This window comes from Nycticebus coucang, chromosome 19 (assembly GCF_027406575.1).
Source record: "Nycticebus coucang isolate mNycCou1 chromosome 19, mNycCou1.pri, whole genome shotgun sequence".
In the NCBI taxonomy this organism is placed as follows: Eukaryota; Metazoa; Chordata; class Mammalia; order Primates; family Lorisidae; genus Nycticebus; species Nycticebus coucang.
This window is the reverse complement of record NC_069798.1, coordinates 36,210,470-36,232,332: the sequence shown is the minus strand read 5'-3', so window position 1 is coordinate 36,232,332 and position 21,863 is coordinate 36,210,470. Positions and strand designations below refer to the sequence as shown.

Here is a 21,863-nt window from a genome sequence, read left to right as displayed (position 1 = left end):
GATATTCTAAAGGATACAAATGAACAGCCAGATGGAGAGATAGATAGAGTGAGGTCCTGAGGCAGGAGCTTCTGTCCTGTGGAGTTTAGAGTGCACTACATTTTTCTGTAGAAAAAGAAAAATACTACCTGTATTCTGGATTTTATGGACACCTGTTATAAGGAAAAAAGTATTTTTCCTTCTATCCTTCTAGGTTCTCTGGCAGGGGGCTTTAACAAAGGATAGATCTTCAAGAAAAAAGCATACACATTTATTTAACCTAGGTTTTACATAAACAGGAACGTTTGCAAAGAAAGGAAGGTCTAAAGAAATGGTTAAGTGTGAGCATTTTTATTGTAGGTATGATGAAGATTGGGAAGTCATGGAAAATGTGAAAGGACAAAAGCATGTGAGCTAAGAGTAGTATACAGGGAGAAACAGCCTGTTCCTTCCGGTTTTTCTCCATGTCTCTGTCTTCGGGGATAAGTATGCCTCTAGCATAGGAAGGGTCTTATGACTTGCTTTCCTGGTGGTCATGGAGTCATTCCCGGACCTGCTATTTTTCAGAGACCTTCAGCTTAAAATATTTAAATGTGAAGATGTTCTATTTTGGGGTAGCGTGTCTTGAACACCGCTACTATATATCTGCCTCATTATTTTTAAATAGCAGCATATTTTACTGAGTGTATTTTTTAATTTGCTCAAACAGTGAGTTTCCTTTGCTAGGCAGTATTTCTAATCTTTTTGCTATAATTATTATTTTTTTTAGAGCAATTTGATAATATTTATTAAGTGTTTTAGAACATTCCTATGGACTTAAAGCTATAACTACTTTAATGAACAGACTTATGTATGTGTATACTAAGTGTATATATATCTGTATGTTCTTTTTTCCATATTATTATTATTATATATATTTTTTGAGACAGAGCCTCAAGCTGTTGCCCTGGGTAGAGTGCTGTGGCATCACAGCTCATAGCAACCTCTGACTCCTGGGCTCAAGTGATTCTCCTGCCTTCGCCTCCCAAGTAGCTGGGATTACAGGCGCCTGCCACAATGCCCGGCTATTTTTTTGGTTGCAGCCATCATTGTTGTTTGGCTGGCCCTGGCTGGATTCAAACCCACCAGCTCAGATGTATGTGGCTGGCACCTTAGCCGCTTGAGCCACAGGCGCTGAGCCTTTTTTCCATATTCTTAAGTAAGTTGCTGGCATTAGAATTTTGGGACCAAAAGAGGTATGCTTTTTACGTTTCGTGATAATCCCCTATAAGTCTACTATTTTTGTTTTTGTATCACCCTTAAAAAGATTATAATGGCTTTATAATAATTTAAATATATGGTTAGACAAATCTCCCTTTTTTATAATTATTTATATAATCTTTGTACATTTATTCTTTATTCTGAATTTTAGAATAATGTCATTTGCTTAAAACTGCATCAGAATCTGAAATGGAATTACCTTAAGTTTATATATTAGAAAAATATTTACACCTTTATGATATTACACCTTCCTTCCTGACAACATACGATTTTTGTATTCATTCATGCCTCAATTTTCTAAAAATTTTACTTATTTAAAAAAATTACGTTTGGGCGGCGCCTGTGGCTCAGTGAGTAGGGCGCCGGCCCCATATGCCGAGGGTGGCGGGTTCAAACCCAGCCCCGGCCAAACTGCAACAAAAAAAAAAATAGCCGGGCGTTGTGGCGGGCGCCTGTAGTCCCAGCTGCTCGGGAGGCTGAGGCAAGAGAATCATGTAAGCCCAAGAGTTAGAGGTTGCTGTGAGCCGTGTGACGCCACGGCACTCTACCTGAGGGCGGTACAGTGAGACTCTGTCTCTACAAAAAAAATAAATAAATAAATAAATAAATAAATAAATTACGTTTATTCCCTAATAATGTTATGATGGAACTACCCTGTGGCATTTATCTTTTGTTTACCTTTGTTAGTTAAAAGGAAAACTGAGTCTTTGTTACATATATAATATTTGCTTTATCTAATCACTTTATTGATATTTCATATTCTAATCACTGTTAAGTGGGTTTTATGTTTTCCTAGGTACAGCATTATGCTATCTCACAAATGTCAGTATATGTTTTCTTTAAATTTACATTATTTTCTTTCATTATTATTATTATGCCAGTGACAGTGTTCATCTTTCCTTGTTGCTCATTTTTATGGTAATCCTTTCAGTATTTCACTCTGTAATATGTGTTTCTTACTGGTTTCAGTTAAATGCTCTTGTTTATGTCTAGAAAGTCTCTCTCTTTCCTTTTTTTCCTCTCACCCTTCTTGCTCTCTCACTTCCTCTCTTTCTAAGTCCAGAATGGCTTCTATATGTTGCTACAGACTCTTCTGGCACCTGTTTATATCATATAGTCTCTCATCTTTAGTTTGTTAATGTACTGAAAGTATGCTGATAGATTTCCTAATGTTCTACCAGCCACGTACTTATAAATCTTAATCTAATACCTGTCTTTGGTTTACTGATATTTTATTTAAAATTTTTAAAGTCATATTTTTACCGCTGGGCAGTTCAAAAGGAGAGAGTTTCTGCATTGCAATTTAATGAGGAAATGTTTTCTGAGGTAGACATTGAAGGAAGTGTAGAATATTTACAGTGGAGTTTATATTCCAAGTGGAGAGAGCAATATGAGTGAACACAAAGAGGTTGAAAAGTGTGGGAAGGAGTATGATATATATGTAGGTGGGAAGGCAAAAGCAGAACCCATGTCTCTAACTGAAAATGCCTATAGTTACATTTAATTCAGTAAGAAATGGGAAGTCAGTGAGTGATTTTGACATAGCACTTTGCATTTGCACTCTGAATCGTTCAAAGTGACTTGTTCTTGACAAAAATGGTGATCACCATCTAGTTAAAATTTCATAGCTCTTGGCAAATTTTTTATGGAATTGCCTAAGATAGAAACTTGAAGGTGTTTTTTTGTTTTGTTTTGTTTTACTCAAATGCTTATGTCCTTCACGCTTGGAGGAATTTTATATTTTTCAAGATGTGATTGTATAATGAGAAAACAGATTTTGTATTTACTGTTGAAGTTAATTCATTTCCATACAAATGAAGGAAAGTATAGTTTGAATATAGACTACCAAATGACCAACAAATCAGATGGCGGTAAGTACCTTAGAAAGATGAAAATTTTCTGAATTTCCCTTCCTGAGGACTTCAATAAAAATGCAGACCTTTTTACTTTATATGGTTAAGTTTTTTTCTGTAACTGGGAAACACACAGGCTAATAGATTCAGTATCATTGGGAATGAAGTTTAGCAATAAAACTGAATTACTTACACCTTCAAAGAAGTATACTTGTCATTAAACATATTGATCAATTTTTTGTTATGTTACATACTTTTGTATAAAGAAAACACATATAATTATGCCTCTGGTTATTGGATGCCATAAATCTTAAATATGATAATAGAAAATCAGATGTTTATTGTTCCAATTAATAAATGGGTGTTATAAAGGTGCTTTAATAGTCGCTTGTATTCCCTGACATATTTGAATAAAAAATAATAAGCCACTTAACCTTTCACTGAATTACTATTCATGGTAAATTCATGTAAATTACTTTGTCAGTGTTTCCCTAATGATAAGATTGTTTACTATGTTGGTGTAAGATATAAATTCTGAAACAAAAAGAAATATGCCACATGCTTCAGAGATATTGCAGGTTCCGTCCAGGCTACCACACTAGAGCAAATGTCACAATAAAGCAAGTAACATGAATTTACTGGTTTCCCAATGAACATAAAAATTATATTTACATTATACTAAAGTCTGTTAAACATACGGTAGCATTAGATGTATATAAAAAAGGTCTTTTACTTTAATTAACAAATAATTTATTGCTTATTTAGCTAACAATCATCTAAGACTTCCATGAGTCATAACCTTTTGCTGGAGGAGGGTTTTGCCTCAGTACTGATGGCTGCTCACTGATGAGGATGGCGGTTGTTGAAGGTTGAGGTGTCTGTGGAATTTCTTAAAATGAGACAATAATCAACTTTGCTGTAGTGAGATATCTTGTAACATGTGATGCTGTTTCATAGCATTTTCTCCATAGTATAACTTCTTTCAAAATTGGAGTCAGTCCTCCCAAACCCTGCTGCTGCTTTATCAAATGAGTTTATGGAATATTTCGAATCTTCTTTTGTCATTTCAGCAATGTTCATACCCTCTTCACCAGGAACAGATTCCATCTCAAGAAGCTATTTCTTTGCTCATTCATAAGAAGCAACTCTTCATCTGTTCACTTTTGATCATGATGTTGCAGTAATTCTGTCACATCTTAAGGTTCCACTTCTAATTCTAGTTCTCTTGCTGTTTCTACCACATCTGCAGTGCCTTCCTCCACTGAAGTCTTTTGTTGTTGTTGTTGTTGTTGATGTTGTTGCCGTTTGGCTGGTGCCGGGTTCAAAACCACCCCCCTTCGTATATGGGGCCGGCGCCCTACTCACTGAGCCTCAAGCACCGCCCTTCACTGAAGTCTTAAATCCATCAAAGTTTTTCATAAGGGTTGGAATTGACTTCTTCCAAACTCCCTGTTAATTTTGATATTTTGACCTCGTCTCATGAATCATGAGTGTTCTTAATGGCACCTAGAATGGTGAATCCTTTCTAAAAGGTTTTCAATTCAGTATGCCCATATTGATCAGAGGTATCACTATGTATGTATGACAGCAATAGCCTTAGAAAATGTATTTCTCAAACAAGACTTGAAAGTCAAAATGGCTTGTTGATGCACAGATTGCGAAATGAATGTTGTATCGACAAGCACGAAAACAACAGTAATCTCCTTGTATGTCTCTATCAGAGCTCTTGGATGACCAGGTATGTTGTCAATGAACAGTACTATTTTGAAAGAAATCTTTTCTCTTAAAGCAGTAGTTCTCAACCATGGCCTTATAGTATTTAGTGAAATATTCATTTAAACAGATGTACTGTCATCCAGGCTTTGCTGTTCCATCTCTAGAGCACAGGTAGAGTAGATTTAGAATAATTCTTAAGGGCTTTAGGATTTTTGAATTGTTAAAGATGAATTGACTTCAACTTGAAGTCACCAGCTGTGTTAGTCTCTATAAGAGAGTCAGACTGCTTATTGACGCTTTTAATTCAGGTGTTGACTTCTCTCTCCTGTCTATCTGTGAAAGTTTTGTATGGCATCTTTCCCAATGGAAGGCTATTTCACCTGCATTGAGAATCTGTTATTTAGTGTGCCCACCTTCATCATTTATCTTAGGTAGATCTTCTGGATAATTTACTGTGGTGTCTCCATCAGCACATGCCTCATCTTACACTTTTATGTTATGGAGACAGCCTCTTAAATTTGATAAACCAATGTCTGCTAGCTTTACGCTTTCTTCTGTAGCTTTCTTATCTCCCACACTTCATGGAATGAAAGCTTTGCTCTGGATTGGGCTTTGGTTTAAGAGAATATTTGTAGCTGGTTTGATCTTTTTCTAGATCACTAAAACCTTCTCTATATCAGCAATAAGACTGTTTTGCTTTCTTATTATTTCCTTTGAGAACTTGCCGTTTACATTCACATCGTAGCTGTTTGGAGCAAGAGACCTAGCTTTGAACTTGTCCCAGCTTTCGGCATGTCTTCCTCACTAACCTTAATCATTTCTAGCTTTGATTTAAAGTGAGAGACCTGTGACTCTCTCTTTCACTTGAACACTAAGAGTCTATTGTAGGGTGGTTAACTGGCCTAAATTTAATATTTTTGTATCTTAGGGAATACAGAGGTGAGAGGAGGGGAAGAGAGAGAGGGGAATGGCCAATGAGTGGAGCAGTCAGTCATGTACACATTTATCAGTTCACTTTATCATCTTGTAAGGGTGTGGTTGTGGCTCCCCAGACAATTACAATAGTAACATCAGAGATCACTGATAACAGATTAGCATAACACCATAACATATATGATAATAATGAAACAGGTTGAAATATTGTGACCTTTACCAAAATGTGACAGAGAGAGAAGTGAGTTGTTAGAAAAATGGTTGATAGACTTGTTTGGAAAAGGGTTTTCTACAAACAATATATACATGCATATTTATTAAAAATATGTATGTGTATTAAAACTCAATATTAGAAAAGTAAAATAAGGTATGTTTGTAGTATTAAATAAGGAAATGTAGTTTGCTGGAGGTGTTCTCTGTCCTTATGGAGTTTATAAAATAGTGGAAAGGACACAAGGGTAAATAAGCAAGTAATTACAGTTGCTATAGATAGATGTTACCAATAGGAAAGAATGGGCTATAAAATATGGTATTCATGGGAGATTTAACCTAGTTTGTGGGGTTGAAGAGGAGACTGACATTGAATTGGTAGTCTCAAAGTTATTTAATTAGAAGTTTCAAGTGGCTTGCAAGGCGTATAGCAATTGGAAGATAATAGATACTTTTTAATTTTTTTTAGTTTTTAGTTATTTTTTAAAGTAAATGTGCTAAGAGTTTTCTTAATGGTATGTACTTGGGAAGAGCTAAGAAAAGCATTTATAGGGTAATACAGGAAATATTTCTGTCCTAAATATTAAACTTGGTTTTTTATGTCAATGAAAAACCCAGAAAAGTTAAGTTACTTTGTTGATGGCTTTTCAGTCCTAAGTATTTCATTGTTTTTTTTTTGAGACAAAATCTCACTATGTCGCCCTCAGTAGAGTGCTGTGGCATTTCAGCTCACAATAACCTCCAACTCTTGGGCTTAAGCGATTCTCTTGCCTCAGCCTCCAAAGGAGCTGGGACTACAGGCTCTGCCACAATGCCCAGCTATTTTCTTGTTGCAGTTGTCATTGTTGTTTAGCTGGCCAGGGCTGGGTTTGAACCCACCAGCCTTGGTGCATATGGCTGGTGCCATAACCACTGTGCTACAGCACCCAGCCAATTTCATTAATTGCTAGTAGACTTATGAGGAATTCAGGCTTAGCAGTTTATTTTCTTCATACTTCCCTGGTTTCTTTCTTGATTCCTTTTCGTATTTTTTTTTTTCTTTTTCCTTTTTGGATACTAATTCTTGAAACAAGTCATTTACTGGCCACTTACTCTGTGCCAGACACTATTCTGTGTTTTCCTTTTAAACTGACTCCATCCTCATGTTCTTCTCTGAGGTGTTATTATGTCCATTTCATAGATAGGGACTCTGTGAGGCATGGAGAAGTGAGGTAACTTAGTAACATGCCAAGGGCAACACAGCTGAAAAGTAACAGATAAACATAAAATATTACCCTGAAATTTTGGAAAAAATTATGTCTGTAATCATAATTCGTTTGTTCTTCTAATTTTAGCTTATTTTTTGTTTTTTTTCCTCCCAGGATTTGTTGATGTATCTGTTACAGTTGGTCCAGGCCCTCAAATATGAAAACTTTGATGATATAAAGAATGGATTGGAACCTACTAAGAAGGATAGTCAAGGTTCAATGTCAGAGAGTGTGTCAAGTTCTGGAATAAATTCTGCAGAAATAGATAGGTATGGATATCCAGGGAGGGCATATTTTCAAATTTGATAGTTTTCCTCCCTTTCAAGTTGTTTTCTCCTTTCCTTGCCCCCCAGATACACCAAACCCCACTCCTACTTATTTTGAATTTTTCGCCAGTGAATATGGCTTGGGCACTCACAGTGCAAAAATAACTATATTAGAGACCAGTGTTTGCAGGCTACGGAGTCAGGGTACCTGAGTTAAAAATCTTAACTCTGCTACTGACTAGCTGTGCAAACTGTGTGCATTATGTATTCTCTATGTGTCCCCAGTTTATCTTCTTAAAAAAAAAAGGATGGCTATAATAACTGATCTTTAAGAGTTGTTTGATCACTAAATGAGTTGATATTCATAAGAAATTGTCTAATTACATAGTGCTAGATGTGTGTTAGCTACTGTTACTTATTCATCTTAAAATGAAGAAAAGGGCGTATTGGTGAGCTCGAATAGTTTAATGAAAAATTGTATTTCTGGGGCGGCACCTGTGGCTCAAAGGGGTAGGGCGCTGGACCCATATGCCAGAGATGGCAGGTTCAAACCCAGCCCTGGCCAAAAACTGCAAAAAAAAAAAAAAAAAAATTGTATTTTTTTATTAATTGTTTTTACCTCTTTAGTAAGTTACACTCGAAAAATAGCACGTTATTTGAATCGTAAGTTAAATGTTAAAAATAATAACAATTAGGATACCCACCTTTGTATCTGATCCTGTGCAACGTGGCCCACATCCATTATCAGCTATCCTCGAGGTTGGTATGAATCCCTAATTTAGAGATGATGGACTTAAGTAAATTGCTCAAAGTCTTACGCCTTACAAAAGGTAGAGTTGATTCCAAAGTTCATTTTCTTTCTATTTTGCTATTTTGCTTTTCAGAAAATCTTAAAATTTGAAATAAATAGAACTTTTGGGTGAAAATTCTGAGGCTCAGTGATACAAAATTGTTTTTAGGAAATCATGAGGTTTGTTAATAGCAAGCAGGTCTAGATTTCAAATTGCCTAACTCCATCCAGTCACATCAATTATAACATGAGCTGGAGATTGGATTCTTAATTTTTCTTTATGATGCTTATTGTTACACTTTATCTTCTGTGTTTAATTTGGAGAACTGAAAAGGGGTAATAATTTTTTTTTGTTTCCTAGGCTACTTTATTTCTTTTCTAAGAAATATTTGATTCTAAGAAAAGAGACCTTTTATGTTTTCCTATTCTAAATCAGAGGTCTTCAATCTCAAGTCATGGTTATTTACCTTCCTTACTTACGTCTTATAGAATGTTTTACTGGGCAAAGTCTATTCAAAATTTTATGATGGGATGAAACTGGAACCTATTATTTCCAATTTATGGTCTACTACACAATAATTTGTTAAGTTTTGGGGGGAGGATTTAAAGCTTTCTTTTGTTTTGGAAAAAAAAAGGTAAAAAAGAGCTGGGGTCTTGTAACTGGATAAGTTTGGGAAATGCTGGTTTAAAGTTAAATGGCTTTAAGAAAAATACAATATTTATCAGAGCCTTTAATGTGCAAAATTGCATATACATTTCCCAAGAAGCTGTAACCCATAATTTTGAACCATAGAGCATAATGTGAGTTTTTCCAGAGAATAATGTGATTCTAATGTTACACAGAAATAGTTTAGGTAGTGATGCATTAACCATACATACATGACTGAGGTGAATTGTGCTAAAAAATTTATGTTTTTTCTTATGTACACAGTATTTTACATTTCAGAGATATCTCCTATTATTCTTTCAGCTCCCAAATTATAACCAGCCCTCTTTCTGCAGTATCTTCCCCTCCTCCTGCATCTAAAACAAAAGAGGTTTCAGATGGTGAAACTCTGGAGGTGAGTACAAAGCTTTCAGGCATCTCATAGGAGAGATCCCACCAGATAAACAAGTTATGTCTTTAAAGCCTTGATTTTGAGTAAATAACCAAATATTACAATTGTATTAAATAACTCATTTTTTGATGCATGTTTATGACTTTCTTCCTCAGCATAAAGTACCAGATAAGCTGCAATTCAAGTCATTTTATTGGTGCTTTGGGCATATAAATGGATTCATATGCAATATGAAAATAAACAGGGCTTAAATATTTTATTAGGGAAACTCAGAATATTTATGAGCATAACGGATTGTTGGTGTTTGTGATTACATTGTAGAAATGTATGCTTTGGTAGTAGGGATAATAAACTAAGCAGCTGCTTTTAACCATACATACAGTAGACTAATTTTTGAAGTAAAACAGACTTATTAGACTAGTCCCACTCTGAAAAGTACATTGGAAGTGAATTGCAAAAGCTCTTTTAGTATGTATTGTTGAATTTATCACCAAGGCTTCTAATTTAAGAAGAATCTTTCATACCTCGATGTTAAATAATACATGTTTTGATATGAAAATTGTTTTAAGGAAGAAAACCTACTAAAACGTGGGCAAAGGTCATGAACAAGGCATTTTTCAAAAAAAAAAAAAAGACTTACATATGACTAAAAAGCATTTGAAAAAATGTTTAACATCACTAATTATCAGAGAAATGCAAATTAAAGCCATAAAGAGATATTATCTTACACCAGTTAAAATGGCTATTGTTAAAAGGTCAAAAAACAACAGAGGGCTTGGTGCTTGTAGTTCAGCCACTAGGGCGTCAGCCACATACACCAGAGCTGGCAGGTTCGAATTCTGCCTGGGCCTGGCAAACAACAAGGACAACTGCAACCAAAAAAAAAAGAAAAAAAAAATAGGTGGGCGTTGTGGCGGGCGCCTGTAGTCCCAGCTAATTGGGAGACTGAGGCAAGAGAATTGCTTAAGCCCAAGAGTTTGAGGTTGCTGTGAGCTGTGACATGGCACTCTACCCAAGGCGACAGCTTGAGACTCGGTCTAAAAAAAAAAAAACACAAATAAACAGGTTAGCAAGGATACAGAGAAAAGAGAAAGTTTATACAGTGTTGGTAGAAATATAATTTATTACATCCTCTGTGGAAAACAGTATGGAGATTTTTCAGAGAACTGAGAATAAAAGTACCATTCAATCTAGCAGTCCATCTGCTGGATGTCTACCCAAAGGAACAGAAATCATTATTTCAAAAAGACATCTATACTCATGTTTTTGGCAGCACTATTCATAATAGCAAAGATATGGAATTAACCTAAGTGTCCGTTAAGGGATGACTGGATAAGGAAAATGTGGTATAGGTGGAACACTACTCAGCTAAAGAAAAGGAAATCATGTCTTTTTCAGCAACACGGACGGAGGCAGAGGCCATTATCTTACGTAAAGTAACTCAGAAAGTCAAATATCCTGTGGTCTTATAAATGGAAACTGATAATGTGTCTACATAGAGTATAACAATAGATATTGGAGACTTAGAAGGAAAGGAGGGGGTGAGAAAGTATTTAATGAGTACAGTCTACATTATTCTGTTGATAGTTACACTAAAAACCCAGACTTCACCACTACACATATATGTTCTTATAACAAAACTGTACTTTGCTTCCTAAATCTATAAAAAGGAAAAAAAAGAAAGGTGGGGTGCAATGACTCATGCGTGTAATTGCAGCACTCTGGGAGGCTGAGGTGCCTGGATTGCTTACACTCACAGGTTTGAGACCAGCCTGAGCCAGAGAGAGACCCCACCTCTAAAAATAGCCATGCACTGTGGTGGGCGCCTGTAGTCCCAGCTACTCTGGAGGCTGAGACAAGAGAATCGCTTAAGCCCAAGAGTCTGAGGTTGCTGTGAGCTGTGATGCTATGGCATTCTACCAGGGGCTGCAAAGTGAGATTCTGACCCCCCCTACCAAAAAAAGAGAAAAAGAAAAATATTTAAAAATAAGAGAGATAATAGATAGAAAAAGTTCACTTGCTTTTTTATTCCTTTTAGTCAGATTTTAGTAATGACGGAATGCCTCTTTTTTTAACTATTAAATATTAAACTTTGCATGTTTGCATGCCTCTTGATATAAGAACTATTTTTTTTTAATTTATTTTTTATTGTTGGGGATTCATTGAGGGTACAATAAGCCAGGTTACACTGATTGCATTTTTTAGGTAAAGTCCCTCTTACAATCCTGTCTAGCCCCCAGAAGGTGTGGCACACACCAAGGCCCCACCCCACTCCCTCCTTCCCTCTCTCTGCTTTTCTTTTCCCCACCCCTCCCTCCTTCTTTCTACTCTCCCCTTCCCCCACCCCTACCATGACCTTAATTGTCATTAATTGTCCTCATATCAAAATTGAGTACATAGGATTCATGCTTCTCCATTCTTGTGATGCTTTACTAAGAATAATGTCTTCCACTTCCATCCAGGTTAATACGAAGGATGTAAAGTCTCCATTTTTTTTAATAGCTGAATAGTATTCCATGGTATACATATGCCACAGCTTGTTAATCCATTCCTGGGTTGGTGGGCATTTAGGCTGTTTCCACATTTTGATGATCGTAAATTGAGCTGAAATAAACAGTCTAGTACAAGTGTCCTTGTGATAAAAGGATTTTTTTTCCTTCTGGGTAGATGCCCAGTAATGGGATTGCAGGATCAAATGGAAGGTCTAGCTTGAGTGCCTTGAGGTTTCCCCATACTTCCTTCCAAAAAGGTTGTACTAGTTTGCAGTCCCACTAGCAGTGTAAAAGTGTTGCCTTCCCTCCACATCCACGCCAGCATCTGCAGTTTTGAGGTTTTGTGATGTGGGCCATTCTCGCTGGGGTTAGATGGTATCTCAGGGTGGTTGTTGCGTGACCAGAGACGCGAACGAACAGCAGCTTTGCCGTGGGTGTAAACTCGCTCCTGTGAGTATTAAGTCAAGAAACAGACTACACAAAAATGAGATGGCGTGTAGCAAAAATCTTTATTCCAGGTTTTGACTTTATACTTTTCTAGTCACGTACACACTTAATCTGTTATCTATTAGTTTCATCATTATCTTATTTTACCTATCTGAAATTAACTTGAAAGGAAATATTTTGTTATCGTATCAATATAATCACCTTTGTAGTAAACCTCTTCTTCTAAACATTGACTAATTCCTGAACAGGTATGTAAAGAAAGATCACAGAGAAGAAAGTAGCCACAGGGGAACAGAGTTAATAGAAAAATATCTTCAAGCATTCACTCAGTTTACTCAGTATAGAGTAATGACTGTGTCTTTCCTTCAGGGCAGAATACCTATAAACCTCTGACAATATGTTATTAACATACGTCAACCCTCTGGCCCGTATTTCTGAGGAAGGACAGCATGCCCTTTGATCTCAAGGCTTCACGGGGTGTACAGCTTCAGTGAAATGGCTTATGGAATGTTTAACTCCAGGCAAGCCAACTCTGCATGTGTCCCGGGGGGTCCAGGTCCCTTAAGCCTCTGGAAGAAAAGCAAGTTATTTTAACTTACACTGAATTTACTTTGTGGGCTTGATGTAGGATATGTTTATTTCTAAATATTATCCTACAGTGCTTTTGATTTGCATTTCTCTAATAGATAGGGATGACGAACATTTTCTCATATGTTTGTTAGCCATTCGTCTGTCTTTTTAGAGAAGGTTCTATTCATGTCTGTTGCCCACTGATATATGGGATTGTTGGCTTTTTTCATGTGGATTAATTTGAGTTCTCTATAGATCCTAGTTATCAAGCTTTTGTCTGATTCAAAATATGCAAATATCCTTTCCCATTGTGTAGGTAGTCTATTTGCATGGGTTGTTGTCTCCTTAGCTGTACAGAAGCTTTTCAGTTTAATGAAGTCCCATTAAACTATTTAACTGAAAAAACGAATTTTTAAATCATAGGATCATAGAATCCTTAGATGAGCCCTTTACACCATCCACTTATAGTTATTTTGCTCTTTCAAAGCTAAGATACTGATTCATTCATTCATACGTATTTTTTGAGCTCTTACTGTGGACCAGAAACTGTCCTAGGTGCTGAGGTTGTTGCAGCAGAAAACAAAACAGTCACAATCTTTGTCTCATGGAGCTTACTTTCTATGATTGGGGTGGGTGATAGTCAATAATATTTATATATAGTAGAAGAGATGATGATACCTATCTTCTATTGGTAAAAATAAATGAGAGAAGGATGATAAAGAAGTTTTGGGTTGGGGATAGTTACAGTCAGGGAAGGCTTTGCTGAAAAAGTAACTTCTGTGTAAAGATGAAGCACGTGAGAGAATAATTCCCATGTGGCTGTCTAGAGGGACGGCACTCAAGCAGAGGGAAGCAAGTGTAGAGGCCCTAAGACCAGAGCTTAAGTGCATGCGTTTGTGAAACATCCGAGACTAGCATGTCTGTTCACAGAGTGAGCAAAAGTGAGCATGGCAGATCTGACTCGAGAGAATTGAGGCCAAAGCCTCTAAGATAAGACAACTGAGGAAAGTTACGTGATTTGTCTGTAGTCGTGCAGGGAGTCTGAAGTAAGATTTCTGCTTGTGAAGAAATGGCTGCCTCTTTTTCATTCTCCTCATCTAGTGGGGTCATAAAGTTCTGGCACCAGGTTTGCTTTCAGTGTCTCAGACCCTGCCCCACCATGGAAAGTCCTCTCCCCCATCCCAAAGGAGCTGGAAAGATGTTAGAAGATGGCTGTTGAGAGATTCCTCTGTGAATCTATTTTCAGCTGTCAAGTGGCATCCACACTGAAACAGGTGAAACATTATCAACAAGGTCCTCGGATAGAAAATTAACTGGTTTGGTAGAAGAGCTGGATTGAGCTGCTGCTGGGTTCATGCCCTTTTCAGGTTGATGATGCTGCTGCCTGGTTACCCCTGATGGCAAGTGCAGAGCCAGCAAGGGTCTTTCTTACAGCTTACACTACCATCCCAAGGGACACAGCTACGTCACTGAATTGTTAATTCACATTTGTACTTGGTTTCTCCTGTCTATCCACAGACGACAAATACTTAAACATATTATTTTGCAGGAAAAATTTTTGTTTATTTTTCAAAAGTGTTGAGAATTAAATAAAGACAGTGTCAGAGAACCAAGAGGTTTAACTGTTAAGAGATATTCATAAAATTTACCCAAGCAAGGTAGGGTATATGCCAGATTTGGAGAACTGAACGCTGTTCATCTGTCATCCATATAGTGCTTAGAAATCATCATCAGTTAAGTCCAAGGTCAGGATCTGTGATTATAAAATGCATTTCTGACCTAAAACAGTTCTTTTTGCAGATGAATATGATTTCAACTCAGGACCTATCCAAATGAGAGATTTTAAAATGTTTAGTTTTTTTCTATTTTTAGACATCTAATTATGTAGATTTTAACTTTTTCTAACCTCTTCTAAACATGCCAAATGCTGGCAAAGAGAATTGGGTTTTGAATGTTCTATCACTTGTAAATATAGCAAAATATTTTTAAACACAGATATCCTGAGTTCATTTTATTGGTGGACTCAAGCAATTTATAGCAAATTAGTCCTTTCAGAGAGCTCAAAAAAAAAAAAAAAAAAAAAAAAGAAAATAGAGACAATTGGATATCATTTTATGCAGGGCTTGTAGGCCATTGGACTGAATGAGTTTTACTTGGAAGCTAAGCTACATGGGAATAATTCAGGTGAGATATGTTGGTGGTTAAGTCACTTGGCTTCCATTCTCATTCTGGGAAGCTATGCTGAGGATATTGTTTTGTAAATTGTACATCACCTGTCATTCAAAACTTTTAGGCTAGGGCGGTGCCTATGGCTCATTTGAGTATGGCGCCAGCCCCCTATACTGGAGGTGGCGGGTTCAAACCCGGCCCCAACTAAAAACTGCCAAAAAATCCAAAAAAACCTTTTAGGCTAAAAATAATAATTGTTTTTATATATTTCTGATATTTCTCTTTTGACTGATAAACTATCTTTGTTAAATCACTAATTAAGCCACTTTACTCTCAGAATCAAGTGGAAATCATTTGAGTAGCGTTTCCCTCCTCTCTCTGTTGCTCAAGTAATAATATTGCAGAAGCATTCATCACCTTTAAGTTAATATTCAACCAAGCTAAATTCATTTTCTTCTTATCACGACTGAAGATACTGTCATTCTTGTCTTTTTCCTGACATCTGAGCAGTGTCTTATGTCTTTCCTTATTTCTTTCTTGCAGTTTTAGAAACATTTTACCTGTCCTTGCTAGATATTAAAAAGAAGGCAGGAAGTCAGTTCCATTGTCCAAATAATGGACATATTTTATAAATTCCCATGGGTTATTGACGGTGTATTCTCTAACTATTGGACACAGAAGTCACTAGAGCAAACTTATTAATTGTAATGTTGAAATCTTTTTTACTCTGTCCTAATGTTTTTTCCTGCTTGAGCTGTGCATGAACTAGGTTAAAGTTCCTCTGTATGACGGTGGAATTACAATTTCCCCATATATTTATGTTAATATTTGCTTTAAATATTTCGAAGTTCTTTTATTAAGTACATTCAAGAAAACGGAATCTTTTGTCACTGTTTAGTAACCTTGTTTATATCTAATAATACTTTTTACCCTAACACTGGTTTTTTCTGAAATTAAGAGAGCTTTATCATGATTAGTATTCACTGGTATACCTTATTGGTCCTTTCCTTTCAATGTTTGTAGCCTTACATTTTAGTTTTAACTCTTGTACACATATAGTTAAATTTTATTTTAATCCAGTTTAACATTATGTTTTTAAATTGAAACTTTTATCCTACTTGTTTTTATTATGATTACAGCTGTCTTTGGATTTATTTTACCATCTTATGTAGTATTTTGTATACTGTTATATATATATATATTTTTTTTTTTTTTCTTTTTGCCTATCTTTGGCTGAATCTTTCTCCCCTCCCTCCACTTCATCCCATCTTGATATTTAACTCCAAATTACATAATATTACTGTTATTATTGCATACACTCAGTAAATATTTGGAGACACTTATCTCTAAGGATATCCTATCTCTGATTTATAAGATGAGATCATTTTGTTTTTTCATAAAGCACACCTTCTTTAAATTGCCTTAAAATTTTAGAGCATTGCTCATCTAAGTTGAGTGTAAAAATTTACAATACACATTTCCCATTTCATGATTTTTTTTTTTTTTTTTTTTTGGCTGAGGCTGGGTTTGAACCCGCCACCTCCGGCATATGGGGCTGGCACCCTACTCCTTTGAGCCACAGGTGCCACCTCCATTTCATGATATTTTTAAAGTTAATTCTTTCCTACTTATGTTCTTTAAATAATCTCTATGAAAACATTTTGGATTAAAATACATACTTCACTATATAAAAGTATAATGTCCTTGTTATATAGGCAGAAGATAAACTTTAGGTCTAAATTCTGCCTGATAAGCTCAGGGATTCAGCGTGACATGCTGCTTTCTTTTTTTTTTTTTTTGGAGATAGAGTCTAAAGCTGTCAGTGTGGGTAGAATGCCGTGCCGTCATCATAGCTCACAGCAACCTCCAACTCTTGGGCTCACACAATCCTCTTGCCTCAGTTTTTCCAATTTTTAGTAGAGACGGGATCTTGCTTTTTGCTCAGGCTGGTCTTGAACTTGTGAGCTCAAGCTATCCACCCACCTCAGCCTCCCAGAGTGCTAGGATTACAAGCGGCAGCCATGGCTCCTGGTCACATGATGGCTTGCTGATTGAGGAGTTTCTTTGTTGGCTTTTGTTGCACATTTAAAATATAGAACTAAACCTTTAGGTCTAAAATTGGAGATAAAATCTTTAGCTGAAAGCATTGGCACATATACTTTGTAATAACAATCTCTTGATTATGTGCTCACTTAAAACTCCTACTCCAATGAAACTTCTAATCCATTGATCTCTGCCCTTTTCTTTGTTCACCAACCTTCTTTAATATTTGCTTTTCTCTAAATACAGCTTTTATCCCATGGCTCATCATTTTAATCATTCTCTTATAGTTCCTCTGGCAAAATCTCAGTTCTTCTTAGTTAATAACCTAGTTCTAACTTAGTTAATAACCTAGTTTCTCTACGCCTGAATATTGCTGAAGAAAAACACATAGCTTGGCATGTTTGTGTCCCTGTAAATTCATGAAGACAAACATCATATAAACACTCAATGCTCTCTGCCAACTTACATTTCCCTAAGTAGGTTAATCTCCCTGCTCTGCAGAGATTTTCTCATACATACTCCACTCTGTTCTTCATACCCTGCCTCCACGTCTTCGGATAATAATTCTGCCTAATACTTAATGGAAATGGAAGAAAATAGAAGTCACTAGGTGAGACTAGTATTAGTTTCCTATCACCAAATTTATAGACGAGAATCCCCTCCCATACTTTCCTTCCGTTTCTTTGCACAGAAGAAACACAACTCCTTTCAAAAATGTGCTGTTTTCCTGATAGGAATATTCAAGTGTTCTTAAGTGCTTTCTATTTTAAAAATTAAAAAAAAAAAAAACAAAACAAAACAGAGAAACAAAACAAAGCTCTCCCTTGACACCACATCCCTCAGAATATCACATTTTCTTACTTTCCTTTTCAAAAGAATTATTTATATGCATTTTTTTCCTTCCTTTCCAGTCTTTACTCCATGTCATTCTGGCTTTTGCTTAAAACTTATTTTGCTAAGTTATTAAATGACTTGTTGTTTTTGATTATGTACTCTTGCAGTTCCTTTTAGAGTACTGAGCAAAGTAACTAACTTTCTTCTTGAAAATGAGCTCATCTCATGGTTCAGGTGATACATATATCTCTTGTGTTCCTCTTCATCTCTCTTGCTTTTCCTTCTTAGTTCCCTTTATCAGCACTTTCTCCTCTGCTTGATATCTTAATATTCTTCAGGGTCCTCTTCTCTTCTCAATTTATACTCTTGCCCTAGACTATACTAATAAAATCAAATTTATATTTCTAACTCAGATCTCTTAGATATGAGTTTCATATTCATATATTCAAATACCTACTTATCTCCATTGTATATCTTGCAGGTATTTCAAACTTATTATTTCAAAATATAACTCAATCCATAACCAGCTCCTTGTCTAAAATTTCCATCTGTGAAATAACAAATCAACCTATTTGCTAAATCCAGAAATTTGAGAATTATTGTCCGTTCCTTTCGCTCCTGTTTCCTATCCATCTGCAGATCTTGTTCATTATGCTTCAGTGTATTTCTTTAATTTGTCTCCTCTCCATCTGAACTCTCATTGTTCACTCTTCTAGACTGCTATAAATAGCATCCTTACTGATCTCAGGTCCGTACTCCTCAGACCAGCCAGAGTCATTTTCATAAAACGTAAATCAGATCATCTCACCCTCCACTTAGGATCTTTTGTTGGGTATCTTTAGCTTTTAAAATCAAATCCATACCCAATAATAAGTGTGTGTTAATTTAAAGGTCACATCATTTGACCCTTTCCTACCTTAATAACCTCTTTTACTTTAGTATTCACTGTATTTTAGCTATATTTAAAGTTCCTCATACAAGCTAAGCTCAGGCCTCGGCCTGAATATCCTGTCCTCATTGCTGCCTTTTCTAACCTCCAAACCTAAATTATTTCTATGACCATTTCTTTAATGTCTCTCTTCTCCCCAACAACTACTAAGCTCCAGGGAGACTAGGAGCTCTGCAAGGAGCTGTGGCATTTTAACCTCTTATATATTGTCTGGTTTAGAATAAATATTGGATGGACGGATGGATGGATGAAATCCTGATCTATGACATAAGGTATACAGATAAAAACTGTATAGTAACATACTGACTTGCTTACCTCACCCCTGTTAATAGTAGATGGTAACACATACACATTTCTTTTCATTCTTTCAGCAAGATCTCTGTACCTTCTTGATATCGAGAGCCTGCAAAAACTCAACATTGGCTAATTATTTATACTGGTATGTGGAAATAATTTTCTTTTTTTTTTTTCTCATTGCTCCTAAGGACTTTTCTTTATGCTGTAAATGTAAAGATAGTTTAAGATGTGAACAATCATCAAAAGTCTAGATACAGTATTTATATCTAGCTGTATTCATTTATAGCTGGGCTTATAGAAGTGTTTGTTTCCACCCCTGTTCTCTTCCCTATGCTAACTTTCCAGGAGCCAGGATGTATGTAGGCAAAGTAATGAGTATTTTCAGTTTGGTATCTGGTGTCCTTTTATGCTATTTAAGTAGTGTGAGTGTTGTACTTCACAGTCCATCAGGAGTATCTATTTTCATATTATTTACCCAAACATTGGAATCATTTAAAAATAGGAAGTAGGAATTCAGAGTTACCTTATCTCATTTTAAACATGAGGACACTGAAGCTGAGGCTTTCTTTAAATAAACTTGTTAGGACCTGACTTACAAATACATCATTTTTCTACCATTTTGCCATCTGCAGAGAATTTCAGGGACCTCTTTTCATTTGTCCCTGTGCGGTTAAATGAGGTGAGCGTAAGTATCTTTATTTTACATGAGAACAATGTCCTGAATGAGTTGGTGAAAAGAGGAACTGAGGCATAGAATGTTTGACGGCCTGAGCCAGTCATATAGTAATATGAAGAATGGCTTGCTGTATCTGTCACAGAATTCTAAAGGGTGAATGACAAATAATTTAAGCCAATCAGAAATATTTTAGTTCAAGAAATGCAACCACTAGGATTAAACACTAGTTAAGAGAGACTTATCCAGTTTTACAGAATAAACAAAGGGCAGAACCATCTGGGTAAGCCCTAAGCTTTACCTGAGGCCTTCTTTACATTTGACAGAATACTTAAAACGAAATATTATTTTTTAAACTTCTGGACATATTTGCAGTTTTTTAACTGTAGAAATGATCTTTGATCTAGTATTGCTATTCTGTTTGCAGCCTTAACTTAAATGATACAAATTAATAGATGACCATTCTAAAAGCAAGTTGAGTATCCAAATCCAAAAATCTAAAACATGAAATGCCCCCAAATCGGAAACTTCTTAAATGCTTACCTGGTGTTCAATAAAAATTACTTATTGATTGGAGCATTTTGGTTTTTGGAGTTTCAGATTTGAGATGCTAACTATATAATGTAAATATTTCAAAATTTGAAATCCAAAACCCTTCTCCTCACATGATTTCAGATAAGGGATGCTCAACTTGTATTTTTGAAGAATAATGAGGCATTTTGCTTTACATGAAATTAGGCAAAATACTTTCATGCTTTAAACTGGGCTTAGAGAAACTCTTCTGTGGGTCAAATCAATCTTTAATTTCCTTCTCTCTCTAAAGATATTATTCTAAATATTGCCACTGTGGCCAAGAAATAAGTAGTACACCAGACTAAACCAAAATAGTCTTTTAACACACATGTTCCTTATTTACATAAGCAATAATTATTTATTTAATCTTTTATATTTCTCTTTATAGAAAAGAAAAACTGTTATCAGCCATCTTAACTAAATCAGTCATTTTGTTTTTCCCTTTTAGAGCCTGTAACTCCCTCCAATCCCCATTGGCCTCAATAGTGAGAAGAAAAATAGTTCCTTGGTTTTACTTTAGCAGTTTAATATATAATATTCATAAAACTACATTTCCCTCACATTCAATTTCAGTACGTTCTTGAGAATACACCCTCAGAATGTTTTGGCTAGTATTAATCACTATTTTTTTTATTAAGTTTACTTTGAAATTCTCATATTACCAAATTGCTGCTTTCTCTTTTTAATGTAACCTGTTGCTTCCTGATGTTCTCTATATACCATTGTTACTGTGTATGTCTGTTCACTGTATTATGGAAAAATATTTTTCACAAAAATATAAATATTTAAAAGAGAATAAAGAGAAAAAATGTTTGGGGTGTATTGCTTTATATTTGAGTTTTTCTAAAGTTCTTAGGTATTTTCAAAATTGAGATTTTAAGAATTCCTTTATAGATATTTTCGTTTCCTTGCAATATTCATAGAAACTTTTCTCTGGCTCAGAACTTAGTAGAGAGTAGTCACTATTGTGAGTTTAAGGGCTTGTATGTGTGTATATTGACTGTTTGGAACTTTGAAATTATGTATTTTTTGGATTTGACTGTAGACCAGGTTTCATTATAAAATTCGAAATTAGTTTTGATAGAATTTTTCTTTGATCTCTTATTGTAAGTAGGAAGAATTTACAAATCATTCTGAAAGCTGACACACAGGAAATCTATTGGATGAACAGTTTCCAACACGGCAGCTATTTCTGTTCAGAAACACCACTTTGTTAAAAAAACATAGACAGTAAAGTACAGCCTGAGTTCCTAGTCTTATAAGCATTCTATCAAATTTAGATATGATTTGTGTTTTCCTACTATATCTCTGATTCACTGAAGCAATAGCACATGCTGTATCTGCTTAGTCTCTAAGGAGTAATTGTTTTTCCCATATTTACAGTCTGCCTACTACATATTCAGAAAAACTCATGGGGAGAAAAGTTATGGATGTGGACTCTTGACTTTCATAGACTTTTTTTGGTTTAAAATGATCCTTCTTTTCCTTTGAACATGGACAGAAT

General features: G+C 35.6%; 1 protein-coding gene across 5 annotated transcripts in view; it reads left to right on the top strand.

Moving 5' to 3' along the window:
* LOC128571599 (phosphatidylinositol 3-kinase catalytic subunit type 3) overlaps positions 1–21,863 on the top strand; it is a 189,703-nt gene that overhangs the window by 75,774 nt on the left and 92,066 nt on the right. For all 5 annotated transcript variants that reach the window (XR_008375934.1, XM_053571132.1, XM_053571131.1 and 2 more), the window contains 3 exons: positions 7,313–7,467; positions 9,225–9,315; positions 19,188–19,255. Coding sequence is in view for 4 of the 5 variants with exons in the window: in XM_053571132.1 (XP_053427107.1) it covers positions 7,313–7,467; positions 9,225–9,315; positions 19,188–19,255 (314 nt within the window). In the remaining variant the exon portion in view is untranslated. The remainder of the gene's footprint in view (positions 1–7,312; positions 7,468–9,224; positions 9,316–19,187; positions 19,256–21,863) is intronic.